We start from the raw sequence: 21,546 nt of genomic DNA, 5'->3' as shown, positions 1-21,546 counted from the left end.
ATAATATGTCAGGTACTGTTCTAGGTTATGGGGATACAGTAATTTTTATGGAACTTATATTCAAGTAGGCAGAGACAGACACTAAATAAATCCATAAATTTTAGATGGTAGTTAGTGCAAAGAATAAAACTAAAATAGAGATAAGAGGATGTAGCAAAAAGGGTGCTATATTTTAGCTATGGTGATTGGGGTAAAACCTCTGCTAAGTGATTTTTGACTTAAATGAAATGAGGGAGTAAGCCATGTAGATATCCAAGGGAAGAGCATCCCATGCAAAGAAAACACCATACAAAGACCAGAGGTATGTTTATCTGAAAGAGATGCTGAATTTTATTGGATTTGTTTATTATATTTCTGTGGAAGTGATCATATGACTTTTATACTTTGATCAAGAAATACAATGAACTATATTACTGAATTTCCTCATATTGAATTATCCTTGTTTCTTTGGTATGACCCTAACATAGTTAATGTTTGTTCTTTGTCACGTGTCCAACTGGGTTCATAAAAATTTTGTATGCTTTTTCTATGTATACTCTCAGACTGTTTTGAATACCATTAAATCTATCTACTCTGTAAAGAGTTGATAAAATTCACCTGTGAAAGTGTTAAAACCTGGTGCTTTTGTGGAGGAGAGGTTAAGTAGTAATTTCTTAATTTTTCGCTTTCTTTTCCATCCCCTCATGATAAATACTCTATTGGGATTTTCCTACTCTTCTGAGTCTGCTCAGTAATTAGTATTTTCTTGGGAAATCATTCATCCAGATTTTTAGTTTTAAATAGAATTAATTGAAGCAGAAGTTCTTTTTGTTTTTTGGTGACCGGTTAACAAATGATACTTTCCTGCATTGTAGGTGACTTAGTTATATTTACAGTTGAATAATGTGCTAGTTTAAATATTAGCTCTGTAAAGTGGGGAGAACAGATCATGTCTTTTACACTACATGTGAGGAGACTGAAGCTTGCAGTCGAGAGTGATTGTAGCTGGAGCCGCACTTCAGCTCTCTCTATCCCTAATCTCATGAGCTTTTCAGAGGACTGTGCTCTCTCTTGATATATACCCTTCTGCTGTTGTGTTTTGCTCCCATCTCCTTCCTTCCACCCAATTTTGTCACCTTCCATTTATTGCATGCTAACTAAGTTCATGGCACTGTCTGTGGCATGTGATTCGTTAGCCAGAATTGCAGTGCTATTTCTCCTGTGTTCACCTGCTAGAGTATACTGTTTACTGCCAAGTGGCAAAGTGTTCGAAGGGAAGCTAATATTTAAAAGGATCTTTTTGTAAAGGTCACTGTAATTGAGAATGTGTGTCTGGTTGTTTTTCTTCGCTGCAATTGACTTCTGTCAGTGATGAAATGAAGATTTACTGTATTTCCCTTTATCACAGAAGAGCACAATTAGACATTACCTAAATCTCCTGGCTTGCACATGAACAAGGCATATACATACCTTTGTTCTCCAGTGGTGATCACAAAGAGTCTTTGAACACTTCACCTTTATTGGTTGAGTATTTGCATTTCGTTCCTGGCACCAGCAATGTAATAGCCATGGAAGTTTTAAAACACAGCAGGATGACAGAGGCCTCTTGTTCAGCCACACATGGTCAGATTCAATTACAGTTTCTTGTTAAAAGAAGTGGCTGGAGAGAGGGGGGAGGAGCTGGCTGGAGAGTGGGTAGGATATAGATCCAGAATGCTATTAGCTTACACATCAGACGGGGATGGACGTGCGTGGGAGCCTGGACCCTGGCCAGTAGCCTGCCAGCCTGACAGCTCTGTCAGCCATGGTCACTTTTCTTGCCAGAGAAGCTGCCATTATTGCTGGTTCGGTAGATTGAATCTTCAACGTGCATGTCTTGTCAGATATGGGATACATGAATATGTGTGCATATTAAAATATCATTCCCATCCATAAAGGATCCATTTAAAGTCATGTTAAATCAGTAGGCAATATTTAAACAGGTTCTTTTTTTTTTTTTTTTTAACGTTTATTTATTATTGAGAGACAGAGAGACACAGAGCATGAGCAGGGGAGGGGCCGAGAGATGGAGAGACACAGAATCTGAAGCAGGCTCCAGGCTCTGAGCTATCCGCACAGAACCCGACATGGGGCTTGAGCTCACAAACCACGAGATCATGACCTGAGCCGAAGTCGGACGCTTAACCGACTGAGCCACCCAGGCACCCCTGAAGAGGTTGTTCCTTAAGTGAGTAAAGGTTTATATATTATTTGTGTCAGGAAGAGACATAAACCCACAGAAGAAAATGTAACTTTTTTCCTGAGTTATATTTAGGTAACTGATCATCCCTGTCCACCATATTCCTATATAGAGGCCAGCATTTCTCAAAGTGGTTTTGTAGACTGCCTTGTGTCAGAGTCAAGGGTGGGGGTAGGGGGTTAAAGGTACAGGTTTCTAGACTGCACCTCAGACCAACTCAGTTAGACTTTGTGGGCTTGGGACTGGAAATCTGCATCTTAAGAAGTTTCTCAGGTGATTATTTTGCACACTAAAGTTCAGTAATAATACAAAAGTAATTATTTAAAATAAACCACAAATGATTCACCCTTAGAAAATTCAAATGTACAGAGTAGATTATTCTAATTATACAGGTTTATACTGAAGACAGATTACTTACATAACCAAATAATTTCCCCCAGTGTTTTTTTAAATAGCAAGCCGCTGTGGTGTATTTAATATATAAATTATTTTACCAAATATATTCTACATACAACTTTTTGAAAACATACTTTTTTTTTTTTTTTTAATTTTAATGTTTAACTTTTGAGAGAGAGGGAGAGACAGAGCGTGAACAGGGGAGGGGCAGAGAGAGAGGGAGACACAGAATCCAAAGCAGGCTCCAGGCTCTGAGCTGTCAGCACAGAGCCTGACGTGGGGCTCTAACTCACAGACCGCAAGATCATGACCTGAGCCGAAGTTGGACACTCAGCCAACTGAGCCACCCAGGCGCCCCGAAAACATACTTTTTATATGAGGTGAGGAACACCTGATAGCCAAAGCAAAGGGTGTAATAATAATGACATATTTATTATACTTACACCATGCCAGCCTTGTTTAAGAACTTTGTATATATTCATTTAATCTCCACAACATCCCTATGAAGTAGGTGGTATCATTGTTCCCATGTTATAGATGAGGAAGTTGAGGCTTATAACTTGAACAAAGCCACACAGGTAGCAGGTGGCAGAATTGGGAGTTGAATGCAGAAGTCTGGCTTCAGAGTCAGGCTTCTGCTTTTGACAACTATAGTGTACTGCTTCTCATCACAAAGCAACCAGTAATTATTTAAAAAATTGAGCAATAGGGAAGCTGAAAAGACTATCGTGTGAGCCAGCATGGCATAGCCGAACACGAGACTAAGAATCAGAAGTTCTGAGGTGTTGTGCTCCCTCTGTGCTTTACTTACACTCGCTGAGGCTGTTTCCCCCTCTGGGAAGGAAGAGAGCAGGGCTGCAGTAACACTGGCTACAAATGTGAGCCTGGAGAGGGTACTGCTAACACCTGGGTGGCCCCAGGCCTGCGTACTCTTCAAAGATTTTATCCTTCTGACTTGTTTAACTATTTAGTGATAAGGCAGGTGGTGGTGATTTTAGAAGGCTCTTTCTGTTTTCCTTTCCTCACTTTCTTTCTGTTTCTAGTTGCCACAGGCTTCACATTTGTCCCTTTTTCCACCCTCACTCGTCTTTGAACTCACACACCCAGCATTATGAGTTCGTGTGCCCTATTTGATGAGTCTGAGATATGTTTATGTAGTTTCCAAAATATTATGTGTTCCGTTTGTGAAGAAAATAGAACATTCTTTCTCTAGTAACATCATGTTGCATCTCATCTTCTTATGCATCCCGAATATTAAAAAATTATCTTTGATTAGCTCTTCACCAGAAAGAAGGGACCATTTCAAGTGGAATCTTTTGGTCAGGCCCTTTATTTAATCTTAATAATTCTGCAATTGTGATGACTGGGTCACAGTTCATCTGGACCGTATTCATTCTAACAGGGTTAACAAGTGTGTCAGATTGTCAAGTCATGGCTATAATTGACTTTGGCTTTGAGGTTTTCCTTCATAATAAACAATGGGCCCTGAGCCAAAAAAGCTTGTGGTTTCCACTCACATAGTGATGACTAAATATTACGAGTGATTTCTCCTCATCCTCATTCTGTGACCCTGGAGCTGGCTTTGAATGAATCATGTTAGAAGAATATCTGTAATTAATGAGAATGTGACCTGTGGACTTGCCATTGCAGCTGAAAACATTCTGAGATTCTTCTGTGGCCTGAGCACTAAAAAAGGAGCATAGAAGGCCCAGGTTGGAGCTTAGTCAGAAGAGAAAGGACTGCTCGCGGACACTTTGAATCTCTCGCACAAACAGTGCACTGCAGAAATGCCCTCATAAGAGTATTGCAGGGGGAATCTGACTGTTCTACACAAAATTCTTCTGGGCAGAACCACCAAAGGTGGGATTCAGTTTTTGTTGGGCTTCCGACGTTTTTCTGTTAGAACACAGTTGCTGGAAAAGACTCACTTTGTACAAATAACTTTGAGAATTCAGTTTAAAAAAATGTCCCAAGAGGAAAATTATTCAGCACAAAGTATAATCTAATCAGAATTTGTAGATTTGAGAAAGACATTTGCTTAAGATTTTACATTTGCTTCATGAAATATTAACTATTAGCAAATGCAGAGTTTACTGAAGCTAAAACAAAATAAAACAAAAAACCTTTCAGCCCCTCTCTGATTAGTTTATTTAATGATTAGTAATAATAACCATGTTGATATGTAATCTGTTCTCCTTTTCTTGGTAAGTCTAATAAACAAGTTGACATATACAGTCAAGTGAAGAATGTTTACTATTCGCAAAGTGAGTTAAACTGGAAAACACAAGTTTCACATCAGCCTTCTGTAAGCTTAAGTTTTCATTTAATACTTAGGAAAATGGGTAAGTGTGGGCCACAAACCAGTAAAATAGGTAGCCTGAATAAAGCTGATTTCAATAAGGTGGATTACTCTGCTTGTGCTCACTGAGGCTTTCCGTGTTCCTGCTAACCTGTTGAGCAACTGTGGTGATTATACTTTTGGCTGAATGGAATGTTCCCCTTACCTCCTTTTTCTTCAAGTCAGCCTCTTTATAGGCTTTTGTTTTGGGCAACTTACATAAATCTCCAGCCATGAGGCTGAAGGTTTGAGTTGACAATTTCCTGTCTCTTGAGAAAGGAGGTATAGAATCCTGGAGGAACTGATTTAATAGAACACAGGTAATGGATCGGTAATGGAAATGCTTTCTCAAGGTGGTGGAATATATTTCTTGCTCATTACTTATTTATATTTGTATTTCCTGAGTTCCTGCCATGTGTTCAGGCCCATTTGGTTTGATTTGTTCTACTCTTCCTTATGGAAGCACTCAACAGAGTCTATATTAAAATCAGTACATAAATTCCGTTTCTTCAAGCAGCCCAGAAAGGAATCCATTTTTGTGGCCAGTGACAATGTGAATAGAGGCTTGAAGTATTTTTTGTTGTTGTTTATTTGTTGGTTTCCTGTTGGTTTTAAAAGCAGGGATTTCTGGACCAACTTTTAAGTGTTTTCAAATCCATTAACTTTTTTTTTGAATGTGTCATTTTACTCCTGCTTGACATTGTTGATTTATTTTTATAGTAGTTTTCTATGCCAAGGGCAAATTAGGCCATCCCCCAGGGAAGAAATCTTTTGGTTCTATTCCTAACTCTGTTTAATCATCTCTGTTTCTCATTGTCTTAAAAAGTAGTGACTGAAGAAATCAGTTTTAAATGCCCTAGATAATCCTGAATTGAATTTTTTTTTTTTTTTTTTTTTTTTTTTGCTCTTTCTCATACATGAGTTTCCAAAATTTTTCAAAAGAATAACTGCTGGAAATAAATTTGAAGATAAACATTGCTGAAAAGACAGAATAGCTACAAGATTTAAAGTTATAATTCTCTCACTTTGCTTCTATAAAAACACTGGCATTCTCTAGACTAGACAGAAGTGTTCAGTGTACTCAACTCAAATACTGTTTTTTTAAAGAACCTGGTCTTTATTCAGCATATAGCTTTTATGGAGGGCTCTGATTTGTGCTGTAAGAATGTTGGTATGGGGGCAGGTTGGATTGGAACAAGGGAAACTTCTGTCTGTGGTCCACATCTCCGTTCACCTCGTCATGCCTAACCCCCAAGAAGTAAAGACTGCTCCTTTACTTCAAGGGTGGGCCTGTGAGAGTGCAGCCTCGAACCCCATGCCTGCGCCCAATCTTCAGTTGCATCATCCAGGGCCAGCTTCTCCAGAGGTGAGAAGTACTTTCCCACACTGGAGGAAGCTCATTGTGTTTAAGAGCTGATGTTAAGAAGACAGATTCTTACTTCCCAGCCTAGATTCAGAGCCCTGCTTTGCCACTTTCTTTCCCAAGCTGAGAGGGAAGGTGCGGTACAGCAGCCAGTACTGGCTCATGAGATAGATAAGCACAGGAACTGAGAGCAAGCACTTAGAAAATTGTGTAGCAAGTTGATATATGTTTGGAATCTAACAAAAATTTGGGTCAGTACTTTGCAGTCTTTTTATTTTTCTAGAAGTAGTATATTTGTCTGCAAGGGATTGGAAATTAGAAAACAAAGACTAGCCTTGTACCACGGATGGTTTGAGAAGCACTGCTCTAGGCAGGACCCCAGATTGGAGGGTAAGACCTTCTCCAGGGTACCTCCTGTTTATTCTAGAAGTGGGTTCATTCTTCCTTATTCCCAAGTCCAAGGAGTCTGGTTCGTTCTTCTTTTTTTAATCCAAAAAAAAATTTTTTTTAATTTTGGTAAAACACACATAAACATAAAATTTAACCTCTTAATCATTTTTACGTGTACATTTCAGTAGTGTTAAGTACATTCACATTGTTGTACAACCAATCTCCAGAATTCTTCTCATCTTGCAAAGCTAAAACTCTGTACTCACTAAACAGCTTGTCCTTTCCCCTCTACCCAGTCCCTGGCAACTGCTGTCCAGCTTTCTATCTTATAAATATGACTATCTCAGTACCACATATAAGCGGAATTATACAGTATTTGTCTTTTTGTGACTAGCCTATTTCAGTTAGCATAATGTCCTCCAGGCTCAGGCGTGTAGCATTTGCCAGCATTTCTTTCCTTTTTAAGACTGAATAATATCTCATTGTACGTGTGTGCCACATGTTGTTTATCCATTCATCTGTCCACGACACTGAGGTTGCTTCTGCCTTCTGACTGTTCTGAATAATGCACGGAACATTTATTAATCTCTAATAAAATATCATTTTAAGACCCTTCTTTCAATTCTTTTGGGCATATTTCCTGAAGTGGAATTGCTAGATCAGATGGTAATTTTATATTGAAATTTTTGAGGAACTGCCATATTATTTTCCCTAGAGGCTGCACCATTTTGCATTCCCACCATCACTGTGTAAAGGGTCCCAGTTCTCCACATCCTGGCCAATACATGTTATTTTCTGGGTTTTGTTTGTTTATTTGTCTTTTGTTTATAGTAGCCATCCTAATGGGTGTGAGGTGTTATCTCACTGTGGTTTTGATCTGCATTTCCCTACTGATTAGCGATGTTGAGCATCTTTTGATGTGTTTGTTAGTCTTTTGCTTGTCTTCTTTGGAGAAATATCTATTCAAGTCCTTTGCTCAGTTTTTTCTTTTTAATTTTGTTAATGTTTATTTATTTTAGAGAGAGGGAGACAGAGTGCGATCAGGGGAGGGGCGGAGAGAGAGAGAAGGAGACACAGAATCTGAAGCAGGTTCCCGGTTCAGAACTATCAGCACAGAGCCTGATGCGGGGCTCAAACTCCCGAACCAGGAGACCAGGACCTGAGCCAAAGTCAGACGCTTAACTGACTGAGCCACCCAGGCACCCCTCCTTTGCCCAGTTTATAACTGTATTGTTTGGCTTTGTTGTTGTTGTTGTTGTTGTTGTAGTTATTGTTGAGTTGTAGTTCTTTATTCTAGATATTAATTCCTTATTAAATATATGATTAGCAAATATTTTCTCCCATTTCATAGGTTGTTGCCTTTTCAGTCTGTTAGCTGTGTCCATTGATGCACAAAAATTTTTAATTTTGATATAGTTCAATTTACCTGTTTGTCTTTTGTGGTTGGGCTTTTGGTGTCTTATCAAAGAAATCATTGCCACATCTAATGTCATAAAGCTTTTCCATAATATTTTATAGTTTTTGCTCTTAGGTTTAGGTCTTTGATCCATTTCAAGTTAATTTTTGCATCATGTGAGGCAAGGGTCCAGTTTTATTTATTGCATATGGTACAATTTTGCCAGCACCATTTGTTGAAAGGGGCCTACTTCCTACAGTCAGGTATTCCCTACCTGGCCAACAAAATGAAAGACAAAGTGCTAAACAAGCATTGCTGGGAAAATTTGGGTAGTTTATACCTTGATTTTGGCAACTGGGGGAAGGAAAGCCTGGCTATTTGAAAGCTAAACGTCATGATTTGATGTTGCATATACAGAATATGGTTGTTTTCCAGCAACACTGTTATTAGTTTTAAAAAATGGAATTTAAAATACTAAATTTCATGGAGTTTTGCAAAGAGACCATTCTACCTTCCAAACAAACTCATATCCCCTAAGTTAAAATACCTATAAAGGACAAAGGAAACTTTATGGTCTGGTAATTCAAAGGGGGAGTCTTAAGTGATCCTGATATAAAGATCTACTCAGTAAATTTTGCTGAGTTTAGTGCTGGGGGAAAAGATACCTCTTCTGAAAAACTAGTATTTTTCCTTTTTCTTTTTCTTTATCTTGGCCACTGGGAAATTGAGTGTTGTATTATTATGTTTACCCTTTCATTCCTTTGTCATTCACCTTCTGCTCAGTTGTTTTGATTTTCTTTATAAGTCCATTTTATTGAAGTATAATTTATGTCTAATGCAAAATCCACCCATTTCAAGTCTTGACAAATGTATGCACTTATGTAATCACCACTTCAGTCAAGATTATAGAACATTTCCATCCCCGCAAAATGTTCCCCATGCCTCTTTACAATTATTACCCCCTTTCTGCCCCATAGGAAATAGTTCCATTGATTCTACACCCTTCAAGTTAGCCACCAACCTGCCAAAAATACCTTTGGGAAGCAGGTAGAATATGAGAGTAACTACTTAAATGAAATAGCCTTTTTAAGCTCTCGGCTCTATTCTTCCTGTAATCTGTCATTTAATTTTTCTTTATATCAAAAATAAACACCATTACAATTTCTTTTTTTTTTTTTTTAATTTTTTTTTTCAACGTTTTTTATTTATTTTTGGGACAGAGAGAGACAGAGCATGAACGGGGGAGGGGCAGAGAGAGAGGGAGACACAGAATCGGAAACAGGCTCCAGGCTCCGAGCCATCAGCCCAGAGCCTGACGCGGGGCTCGAACTCACGGACCGCGAGATCGTGACCTGGCTGAAGTCGGACGCTTAACCGACTGCGCCACCCAGGCGCCCCAACACCATTACAATTTCTTAGTACTGAAGTCTCACTGCGGCTAACTCTGAGCTGGTGTCTTCAGAAGCACTGCCAGATACCGTTACAAGACTGTTATTTTTTCTCTTTAGAAATTAACCATCTAGGGGTGCCTGGGTGGCTCAGTCGGTTAAGCGTCTGACTTCGGCTCAGGTCATGATCTCACGGCTCATGGGTTCAAGCCCAGTGTGCTTTGGGCTCTGTGCTGACAGCTCAGAGCCTGGAGCCTGTTTCAGATTCTGTGTCTCCCTCTCTCTCTGCCCCTCCCCTGTTCACGCTCTGTCTCTGTCTCAAGAATAAATAAACATTAAAAAAAAAAAAAAAGAAATTAACCATCTAATCCAAAGGATTTTTTAAACCAGACAGATTTGTTCCCATATGGGTTTGCCCATCCCTAAGTGGTCCACAGCTTTGCCAAAAGATGAAATATGTAATGAGTACCAGTTGCCATATTGTAGCATGTTAGAAAGCCAGGGGTCCTGCTTTCTAGTAATTCAGCAACTCATGACCTCTGAAAATCTGCAGCTGTTTTTGGAAATGTTAGAGCTGTGACTTATTTGCAGAGGTCATGACAGTGTCTTGAAGTGACAAGAGGTTGAACCGACTGGATTGTGTATGGGGACACCTTGGGCTCGAGGTAGGTGTGTGGGTCACTAGAGAGACAGGAGTTGTAACTAACTTATGCATGAGGAATTCCAGTACATGGCTTGCATCAGAACAACATGAGCTTGAATGTGGATGGTATATAGTTCTTCCCAGGATAATAAATAAACAACAAGTAATGTCGGGTTTTAACCCTGTTTTTATTTGTCAAAGAAAAGGAATTGTTGTTGTCATTATTTTAAAATTCTGGAATTACCATGATGTAATGAATTGAATTCAGGATGAAGATGTGAGCTAAAATAGATGATCTTCAGGTACAGTGTTTCAATATTTCCTTGTAATGTGATAGAGCTGTTTTTAAAGGGAAATCAGCATGACCAAAAGAAGCATAAATTATAACCATTTGACATATTCTTGAAATTATTTTCTGTGTGAATGGTATAAAAAGGAAAGTCCTTGAACCAGGTATGTTTACAAAGCACAGAAAGTCCTAATGCAAAGATTGCTTGAGGTACTGTGTGCCAGTATTAGAGCAATGATACTCAGTGATGTATCCTAAAACGCTTGACATTTCAATGCATGGGGTGGAGAGAATGTCCATTTGTTTTGTTTTTTAGTTTTGCTGGCAGTGCTCAAGTTCCTATATATCTTATCTCTTATTTTAGACTCATTAAATAAGAAAGCTATTATCTCAAATTCTCTTGTTCATATGCACCATAATCACATGTATTCAGACTACTTAAGTCCAGGAACAACCCAGAGAGCTGTAAATAAAAATCATGTGTATTCCTTTTTCTCTGAATTTTTTATTATTTTTTTAAAGTTTATTTATTTTGAGAGAGAGAGAGAGAGAGAGACAGTCGGGGTGGGGGGTGCAGAGAGAGAGAAGGAGAGAGAGAATCCGAAGCAGTCTCTGTGCTGCCCGCACAGAGCATAAAGAGGGGGTTGAACTCATGAACCGTGAGATCAGGACCTGAGCCAAAACCCAGAGTCGGACACTTAACTGACTGAGCCATCCAGGTGCCCTAGATCATGTGTATTCTTGCTCAGTGACTATAATTTGGCCTCCCAAACAATCCCAATTAGCCTGAGTTTGAAGGAGAGGGTGGTTATGGATGTACGAGATTGTACTGAATTTGATACATTTTCATTTTATTTAAGAAAAGGACAGCATACATAGTCTGCTACAGAGAGAAAACCTTTAAAAGAATTGACTCTTTTGTTGAACATAATTAAATTTCCATTATCTTTTTCTTTTCCAGAAGTTTAATGATTAATACTTAATAATTAAGATGTAATTGATTCCCCAAATGTGCTTCCACTTGATGAAAGTAGCAAAGGTCTAATCTAATAAACACTTGCCAACTAAATTTTTCCTCTTTTCATTAACTTTCTTTTAGGACTCAGCCCAAAACCATGTTTGCCCAAGTTGAATCTGATGATGAGGAAACAAAGAATGAGCCCGAATGGAAAAAGCGTAAAATCTGAAGACTCTCACGTGAAAGCTATTTGCATGAGGGGGAGGAATATTGGACAGGATTTTTTTTTTAACGAAATAAAAAATGCATTTTTATGAGCAACTTTTGTGCTTTGCATTATTGAACCATTCAAAAGATTGGTGGCTACCCTTCACTACAGTTGTCCTTACATATTCTTAACTACAACTATGAAATCTGTAATATAAATGAGAAACAGATTCTTAGCCTATTACCAAGTGCTTTAGGTATTTGGAAACTTTATTTAACAGTTATTGGTCTTGTACAGATTCTTATAACCTTAGTGGAGGGGAATGTACATAGAGACAGACATGTGTCTTGAGCAATTCTAGGAGCATAATATGGAAATAGACATCAAAAAGTTTAGTATTTCTGTATAATTTCACCACAGTTGTTTACATGATTATAAGTAATTAGGCTGAGTTCAGGCTAAAAGCATTGCCGTACTAGGAAAGAACATGTATCTAATTATTTTTGAACAACAGACTACAGTGGTTAGGATTTAGGAAGCAGGCTTTGAAGTCAGACCCATGTGGGCTCAAACCTTGGCTCTGCCCTTTACTCTCTGGGTCACCTTGGGAGTTCTTAAACTTCTCTCTTCTAGTCTCAGATGATGATAGCACCACCCTCATAGATTTGTTACAGGATTAGATGAGACACTCCTTGTAGACTGTTTAGTATAGTACCTGGCATGTAGTAAACATACAATACATTATTTCCTATTTTAAAATAGAGCTAATGATACCTACTTGGCCTGATTTTTATTCCTATTAAGTTAGGAAAGTGTAGAAATGCTTTGTATATGTAAGAGCTATGTAATTAGAAGATAATAAAGAATCATTCTAGGGGTATCTGGGTGGCTCAGTTTGTTAAATGTCCAACTCTTTTTTTTTAAAAATTTATTTATTTTTGGGAGAGCACAAGTTAGGGGAGGAGCAAAGAGAGGGGAACAGAGGATCTGAAGTGGTCTCTGCACTGACAAGCTGACAGGCTGACAGCACAGAGCACAATGTGGGGCTTGAACCCATGAACCGTAAGATCATGACCTGAGCCAAAGTCAGATGCTCAGCTGACTAAGCCACCCAGACACCCCAAATGTCCAACTCTCGATTTCAGCTCAGGTGTTGATCTCAGGGTTGTGAGTTCAAGCCTCGTGTTAGGCTCCATACTGGGTGTGGAGCCCACTTAAAAGAAAAAAATCATTCTATAAGATCCTTGTGCTTTTGTGACTGGAAAACTAAAACAAAGGTTGGCAGTTTGTCCAAAGTAATAATGAGTCAATAGAGTAAAATTCTGTGGACTGGTTTCACACAGACCCGGGGTAATTTTGCATGTCAAATAGTCCCTGCTAGAAAATTCAGGAGTGTTTAGTCCTCTTGCCTTCTGCCCTCCTGCTCTCATTTAGCCTAGTGAATTAAATAATAATAAAAATGAATGATGATCCAAAATGTGTGTTGGAAAGTTGCAGGCCTCACATACCCACCCCCTCCCAAAAACCTTTTGTAACAACTACTCACGTGTATGTAGCTTTCCCGCCCCTGCAGTTCTGAGGTAGAAATGGGCATTCCTCTATAAATACATCCTAAAAACCATTCTTGTCACCTGCTCTCTATCCTTTTTCCTTTCCACCCCTATCTTCATTCTATTCCCCTTCCCTCATCACTTAGCTTATAGGTAATAAGAACTAACATTTGCTACAAGCCTACTGTCTGATGACGACCATTCTGAGCTCTTAACTTGTAATAGCTCATTTAATCCTCAAAAAAAAAAAAAATACCATGAGTAGGTAAAGTTGCTAAACCCATTTTACAGACAAGACAGAATAAACTCAAGAAGTCAAGTAATCTGTCTGAGGTAATAGTAGGGAGGGCTGTACAAAGACACTCAAGATTTCTAAGCATCAGTAATTAACAAACTGCCTCAAGTTTCCTATTCCTGTTGAAATACACTTCATCCAAAATCAATTACAGACCAATATTTTGTTCCAACTGCTTAGGATTTGTAAATCTACTGTTTCTTGGATGAAATTTACTGAAAGCATTTCATATTTTTTCCCAGTCTTAACATAAACATTGCACCATATGGAAGTATTCGTCTTGCACGGCCAAAAGTTGTCATGGAGGGTTGGAGGGGGGAATAAAAACTATATCATAGCGGTCTTGGCGGAGCCTGCCTATGATGTAAGGGGAGAGAAAGACAGATTTAGCACGAAGATGATCTTCTCATTGTTACCCACAACACAAGTGGCCCTTTTTATGCATGAGATGATCTATCTCACTCGAGAATTTTATAAAAAACTTTTTTTTGTCCACACAAGATTGGCAAAGAACACATAGGATTTCTGTATCAACTTTGGTGAGTAAGGACCTCAGAACCAGTACTGGACCAATAGTGGGTGCTCATTGGACCTGTAGTCCCATCACCAGGGTGGACCTCTCCAGTCGGTATTCCATAGGCCCTCACACTCTTCATGGCCCTTGGGCCTCATTGTCTTAACCCCATACAATCTTACATTCCCTATGTCCCTCAACTACACAAATAAGGGACATGGAAGTCATAATAATGACTCCTCCCTCACCCCCTGCCACTTCATGTAAACATTTGCCAGTTTCTATCCATGCTGTCTGCTGACTCTCTTATATTTGACCTTCTTCTCTTTCCCTTCTCCTCTTGCTAGAATTTAGTCCCTCTTTTGTCCCTTACCAGGACCTCCCAGGAGCCTCCCTCCCAACTAATCTCCTTGTTTTTTATTTGGTCCTCAAATACATCTTTTATCCTGCCATCAGACTTAGCTTTCTAAAACTAAAACCTACATTTCATCCCTCTGCATAGAGCCTTCCAGGGTGTCTGTGTTCATAGTTTGAACCCATTTGTGTGACCTCCCCTTGTCTTTCCTGCTTTAGCTCCTGCTGATGGTTCTTGCACATCGTTCTGAGTTCCAGCGACTCTGAACCTGGGAAGCACCATGTTCTTTGCACCTGAGTGCGTTTGCACGTACTGTCCCTCCTTCCTTCCTTGTCTGCCTGCTTGTTTTTGAATATGGGGATCAAGTTCACCTTTCCTGTGCAGCCTTCCATGACCCACTCTGGAAGGCAATTAATTGCTCCCTCCTCTGCCTCTATGGTGGCTTTCTTAACTCTATGCTATAGCCTTCTTTTATGTTCATTGTAAGTGTGTATGTGTGTGCCTCGTGGGCCTGAGTGTGTGTGTTTCCCACCCTGGGATATACATTGTAAAAATGAAAACGCGTTGGGTTCTGTGAATGTTCAATGAATTTGTTTAATGAATGAGAGGAGCCACATTTCATTGACATTTGCATTCCTAGGCCCTAGCCCTGAGAAAGGGGTTAAAAAAGTGCTCATTAAATATTTGGCAGAGGGAAAAAGAGAAACAGGAAAGGGTGAGGGAAGGATGAAACGAGAAGGAGGCGCGAGAAGTGTTTCTGCCTTGCCAGTGGGAAGAAGGATCACTGGTATGCGAGCTTCAGCAGTATCCAGGCTGCTTTGCCTTTGTCTGTTGGGATCTGTTCATGGATGACTGTTGTGATGGCTCAAGGAAGAAGCAGCAGCATTGTAAACAGTTGCCGGTGTTGCACCTGGCATGGCCTAAGTCCTAAGCCACCATGACATCCTCAGGCACTCACCTCCTATCTGGAATCACCAGAGATCTGAGCTCTCTCTTGCATGGGGGTGCTTAACCTAAGCAAGTTGTCTGTGAACCCCCCAAAGTATGCAGCACACATTGCTTATGCTCATGTACATTTTTCTGTAGCGAGGATCCACAGCATTAATTAAAATTCTGTGTCATTATGTGTTTCTAGCAGCTCTTTTATCTCCCAAGATGACTATGTAAATTTGGGCCATCCAGACTTGAGAATCAGGATATAACTGTCACACACATTCACATACACACAAAATACCAAACTAAAACAGAACAGCCTAAACTAAAACCACTAACACACTGGCTCCCATTTAATCTTAGCCAGCTGATCTTACTGCATTGTAGTCAGACCTTAATTTTTATTCTTTAAAGATGATCAACCTTCTGTCCTGCTAACAGCTGAAGAGATCAGCTTTATGATTCCATGAAGGTGGCAGCCAAAGGTGAGCACTTCTTTATGTGATCTAAGAATGAATATTAGGAGATTTGAACCAATTTGAGAAAAGCTTTTAGGAATCAACATTACTATTTCAGGCATCTGTGAGCCTGTCAGTGTTTAATAACCAGTAAGTCAGATATGGTAGGAGAAAAGGAGGGTAACCAGATGCCTGCTTAGACGTGTACATCCAGTCTGGGTCGGTAGCCCTTTAGAGGTAATATGCTTCATTCATTTATCAGTCTTCTTGTGTGTGAGGTGGTCAGGAAATGGGGGAAGACCGTTAACAAATGCCTTTTGAAAAGCATCTATCTTGATTGGAGGGTACCACAAGCTACCATGACCACGACTCTAATTTTTACTCAACACCCTCATCAGAGAACTGATCAAGGGAAAGTGCCTACAGATGGGAGATCTTGTGTGTGTGTGTGTGTGTGTGTGTGTGTGTGTGCGCATGTATATCTAGGCTATATAGGTGGAGGAGGGGCTTTGAGGGTTAAGAGTAGAGACATTTGCTATTTAAGTAGTTTTCTGAATTATCAAAGTTTATTTTGGGCGTCTTCGAAATTAAAAAAAATTTAATGTTTATTTTTGAGAGAGAGAGAGAGAGAGAGAGAGAGCATGAGTGGGGGAGGGGCAGAGAGAGAGGGAGTCACAGAATCTGAAGCAGGCTCCAGGCTTTGAGCTGTCTGCACAGAGCCCAACGTGCGGCTCGAACTTATGAGCCATGAGATCATGACCTGAACTGAAGTCAGACGCTCAACCGACTGAGCACCTACGTGCCCCTAGAGTCTTCAGGTTTTTAAATAAAAGCATTTTACAGGTACTCAACATGCCCCCACTTGTACCAATACTCTTTAAAGAAAATTTAGAAAACGTTGACTTAAAGTGGCCATTAAAGATGGCCACAAGTTTTTTGACATTCCTCTCATCAAGAAAAGTCCCTCCCCTTAAATCTGAGCAGGTGCTGTGATGGCTTGCCCAACAGAACATGGCAGAAGTGACACCGTGCTAGTTACCAGGCCCCGCCATAAAAACACTTGCAGTTTCTACTTCCTTTCTCTCAGAACTTGTTCTTGAAACTGGGCTGCCATGCTTTGAGGAAGCTTCAGGGGCTCCATGGAGAGGCCCACCTGGAGAAGAACTGAGGCCCTGGCCAAGCCCAACTGAGCTCCCAGCTGATAGCCAGCACCAGCATGTTGTCGAGCCATCTTGGGAAGCAGATCCTTCTGTCTCAGCTCAGTAACATCAGCCCTCACCGCTGCAAGAAGCAGAGAAGAGCCAACCCCCTAGAAGCCCCACCCAAGTTGCAGAGTGATGAGAACAATAAATGACTATTGTCATTGAAAGCACTAAGTTATAGGGTTGTTTGTTATGCAGAAATATATAACTGGAGCAACCTAAAAGGTAAGAAATCATTCAAATACAGACAGTGCTAATGACCGTCTGTATTTTAATGACTCCCTTTCCAATTTTTAAGTTTTAAGTACAAATTTGAGAATTATTTGCTCTTCTTAAAACATGATTATAATATTTATTTAAAATACGGTGTATTTTTTGCTTGGTAAATAAGCAAGTAAATTTTCTATGTGACTACAAACCTCATACATATTTTCAGGGGCTACTTAGGTTATTATACAGATATATTTTCTATTCTTAACCATTCTTTTATTATCAGAAACAAAGACTGTTTTCAAACTTCCTATCCTAAGCATTGCTGCTTTATTTCTATGCCTAAAGCTTCTTTACATAGGATTCTTTTCTTAGAATTGGTTATGAAAATAGAATTGTGGAGGGTCAAAAGGAATGACTCGTATTTGCTGAATAGGATTATTGTAATCTTGGTAGTTAACTTATCCGTCCAGAACTGTGAGAGACTAAATTTCTGTTGTTTTTAAGCCACCCGGTCTGTGATCATTTAAGGCAGTCCTAGGGAACAAATACACCTTGCAACAAGATGTGAGGAATGCTTGGATCCATGTGAGCTTTTCAAGGCAGCATATCACAGTTCACTAAGCACTCAGGAAAAGGAAAAAAAAAATTCACAAGACTTTCAGGATCCAACATCAAAGTTTAGAATCCTATCTATCATTCTTCACCTCCCTCCCCTGCTCCCCAGCTCCAACCATCAGTATGGACTTGAGTTATTATAGTTGTTGTTTTAAGCCACTAAATTTTGAGAGTAGTTTGTTACACAGCAATAGACAACCAACACAATTTCTAATGCAGCTAGTTCATCTTTCATTTTCGGTATCTAGCCACTAGTTTCCAGAGAGACTTCCTGTTCAATCTTCTGAGGGTGGACTCTAAAATAATTTGTCTTAAGGCAGTGAGATCACTTGGTTTTTCTTGATGGGATGGGGGTGAGGGGACAGATTTTATTCTATAGGATGGGAAGATTGTCAGGAATCACTTGGGACAAACCCAGAGATTATAGCTCGAGGAAATAATTGTAATACTCTTTTCTTGAGTTTTTTTTGAGTCAGGAGAGTCGCTCCCCTTCTGTTTCCCCCTCATTTGACTCAGCTAAAAGTGGTTCCCTGAACTGCTTTGGCATCCACACTGATCTTTTTTTTTTTTTTTTTTTTTTTTTTTAATGTTTATATATTTTTTAGCCAGAGGGAGAGCATGAGCTGCGGAGGGGCAGAGAGAGGGAAACAGAGGATCTGAAGCAGGCTCCACGCTGTCCACACAGAGCCCAATGCAGGGCTTGAATTCACAAACTGTGAGATCATGACTGGAGTGGAAGCTGGATGTTTAACCCACTGAGCCACCCAGGCACCCTTCTACACTTGGTCTTATCCCTCAGCCTCGGTACAGACAGCCAGACAGCCAGCATTATAGCCTCCTGTCCAAAGTAGCCATGACACTATAAGCCTATGAGTAAGTTTCCTCACAGCTTTTTTTATTCTGAGACATCTATGGCTGATGGTTTTGTTTTACAAGTCACTTTGAGGCGTGGGCGGCTGACAACTGGACTCTCTCCTCAGATCTGCCTGACAGAGCTGATGTGACCGTGGTCTGGTGCCGCTCTGAGGTCTCTGATGTTGATCAGCCCTGGCAAAACATAAACATATGAGACAAGCATATTTACTACATTAATCAGGGGTCTTAATCAGTGGTATGGTTGGTATCTTGGAAGAAGCATTAAATATGAAGTCAGAAGTTTGGGGCTTATGTTTCTCCTTTGCCAGTTGGTGATTTTGTGAGTTTAGGGAAGTCATATAAACTGCGAGCCTCAGTTTTTCATCAGTAGAATGGCAATATCAATCACCTAGCTTATACCCAGAGGGATGTTTTAGGGTTCAAATGAGAGTGTATCTGTGTGCGTGTGCATGTGCATGTGTGTGTGTGTGTGTGTGTGTGTGTGTGTGTGTAAGAGCTTAGCAAATAATAAAATGTTAATGTAGTTGGTTGCTCTTGTGGTTATTTATTATTAGTATCTCAGTAATGTACAAGAAGGGTGTGTTCTTAGAAAACAAGCCCAAATCCATATCAGCCCCATAATTAAGAATCATTGTGGTGGCAGATAGGGCACTTTACCCACAGGTAGAATTTGATTCTTTATCATCTAATGTGAAAGTTATCCAAGATTTGGCTAAAGTTGTCTTAGATGGGCTTGGTCCTGGTTGATTCAGCTTCTCAGGGAGCCAATTGGGACCCTGATCTACCTCCTGTTAGCCTCGCTGTTGGCCATGTTTGACACAGTGACCCTCATAGTGCTGGCAGTGACGGCATCTGAAACCTGACCAAATTTAGAAAAATGGGAAAGCTGTCTTTTGCATTTCTCATAGGCTATTTTGATATTGCTTTTTTTTTTTTTCTCATTTGCCGTTGTTTTTCCCCAGCGTTGAAAAATACCGTGTTCATTTCATTGGGTGCCATGTGGTCTTTTCTTTGATTCTCCTGCCTCTTATTTATGAAAAAAGCAGCCAGTCAACCATGACAGCCAGCAGCAATCTTGCCTCCTAAGTACAGAGTCAGTTTTGTTTCCCTTATTTTATTTTTAAAATAAGATTTATTTCCTTTATGGAAAAAATCTTATTAATTTCCTTTATGGAAAAAAATCTTATTATTCAGAAATACATGATGTAGAGAACAGTTCTAGAATCAGGAGACATGAATTCAAATGCTGCTGCGTCAGGCAAGTTACATAAGCTTTTTGGAACCTCAGTGACTCTCCGGAATATTAGGAGGATCAAAGTGTGGAAGCACTTTGCCAACAATAAAACACTCCACAAATGTTCTCCTTACTGCTTCTATATTCAGAGGTGCCCTTGCAGGAGCAGACAAGCTTTTCAGAGATTCTGGTTTCGAGATATTTCTTGGAAATGCTATATTGTGGCATGTGTGGATTTGACCTGAAACAAGTCAGTTCTGAAGAACATGTGGCAGGTCTATTTCTTTACTGCAGAAATTTGCAACCCTGGTCTTGAAATCCAGGCCTTACCTGTTTAGTGCCCAAAATGGCAATACCAAAATGTATGGGCCCCCCTGGAGGCTGGGGATTAGACTGTGACCCATCCCCTCAGCCTCTCCCCTGTTGATCTGCCCCAATGACTGCGTTCTTTATCTCATCCGGGTCCAAGGCTGGCTGAAGCCCAAAGAATTGTGCATGTTGACCTTCTCTTTTGCCTGATAATGTGTGGCCTGGAGGTGAGATTCATGAAGCTGCTCAGAGCCAGATGTGTGGCCCTAACTTAGCTGTGCCTGGATTTACTCACATCTTCCAAGATCTTTCTCATTATAAAAAGTCCACAACAATCAACATCATTCTTTTAGTTTATGTGTGACTTTCAATTTTTCCCCTTTACTGAAGATCACAGGATGGTAAATAATGAGAAGACAGAACAACACAAGCAAATGTTACTGCTTTTCTCTCTGGAGCTCTCTGACAGGCATCCCTTCACCTCTGCCTCAATGTGCCTTGGGAGCTGTGTCACAATGCGGGCTGTGGCAAAGCAGACACTTGTTGAACAGGTTGTATTTTTTTTTACGTACAAAAACAATGTTGTAATTTAGAGGCCAATGAGATCAAGGACTAAGCATCCCATAAGTTTTACTTATGACTGACCATGTATCATAAAGTCCATAGAAAACAGCAGAGGGCTTTGGAATAATGGGCAAGAGACAAGCTGTAATTAGAGACTGGTGGGCATGGAAAGGGCATTCACGCACGTCTACTCCTCAGCCCCATATTTTACAGTTGAGAAAACTGGAGTCCTGAGGGTCAGCCACTTGTGCTGGGACACACCAGTAGTTGATGGTAGAGCTGGGACCATAACAAAGATCTTTGATAGCAGCCCGGTGTTCATTCACTCCCCTGTTCTTGGAGGTCACTGACTGGAAGGAGACAGACCTAGGCTGCGATCCCTGCTCTGCCATGTATGGTGACCTTGGGCAAGGGATTTCACTTCTTTGAGCCTCAATGCCCCCATGTAAAGAACTGAGAAATCAATACTTAACTCACGGTGTTGTTGTCAAGATTAAATAAAATAATTAATATGAGAGGAAGACTTAACCAATGGCCAAGACAATAGTAAACACTCAGTAAGTGGCAGTTATGGCTATGCCAAAGGCTGATACACCATAAAACACATATGTCACTCGACTATGACATAAATTTGGCCTAACTAAAATGAATTTGCCGGCGATTCTAGGCCAACTTTTCTCAGCTTGGTTTGTTTCTATCTGCCTTTGGTTATCAGAGGTAGATCTGAATTCTCTATCCGTGTCTTTCAAAAGCTGAAATCAGTTTTTTCATTTTCTCTTGCTCACTTTCTGAGCCATCTTTAGTCATAATTGGAGTCTTTTCATTGATCTGAGACTTGTAC

General features: G+C 40.0%; 1 protein-coding gene across 1 annotated transcript in view; it reads left to right on the top strand.

The window, feature by feature from the left end:
- The window catches only part of WDR70 (WD repeat domain 70), a 298,973-nt gene extending 287,277 nt beyond the window's left edge, over positions 1-11,696 (top strand). The window contains exon 18 of the mRNA XM_049648141.1: positions 11,521-11,696. Within this exon, the coding sequence (XP_049504098.1) occupies positions 11,521-11,608 (88 nt within the window). The 3' untranslated portion in view covers positions 11,609-11,696. The remainder of the gene's footprint in view (positions 1-11,520) is intronic.
- The last annotated feature ends 9,850 nt before the right edge of the window (positions 11,697-21,546 follow it).

This window comes from Panthera uncia (genome assembly GCF_023721935.1).
Source record: "Panthera uncia isolate 11264 chromosome A1 unlocalized genomic scaffold, Puncia_PCG_1.0 HiC_scaffold_17, whole genome shotgun sequence".
Classification (NCBI taxonomy): Eukaryota; Metazoa; Chordata; class Mammalia; order Carnivora; family Felidae; genus Panthera; species Panthera uncia.
This window is presented reverse-complemented; position numbering and strand designations above follow the sequence as displayed.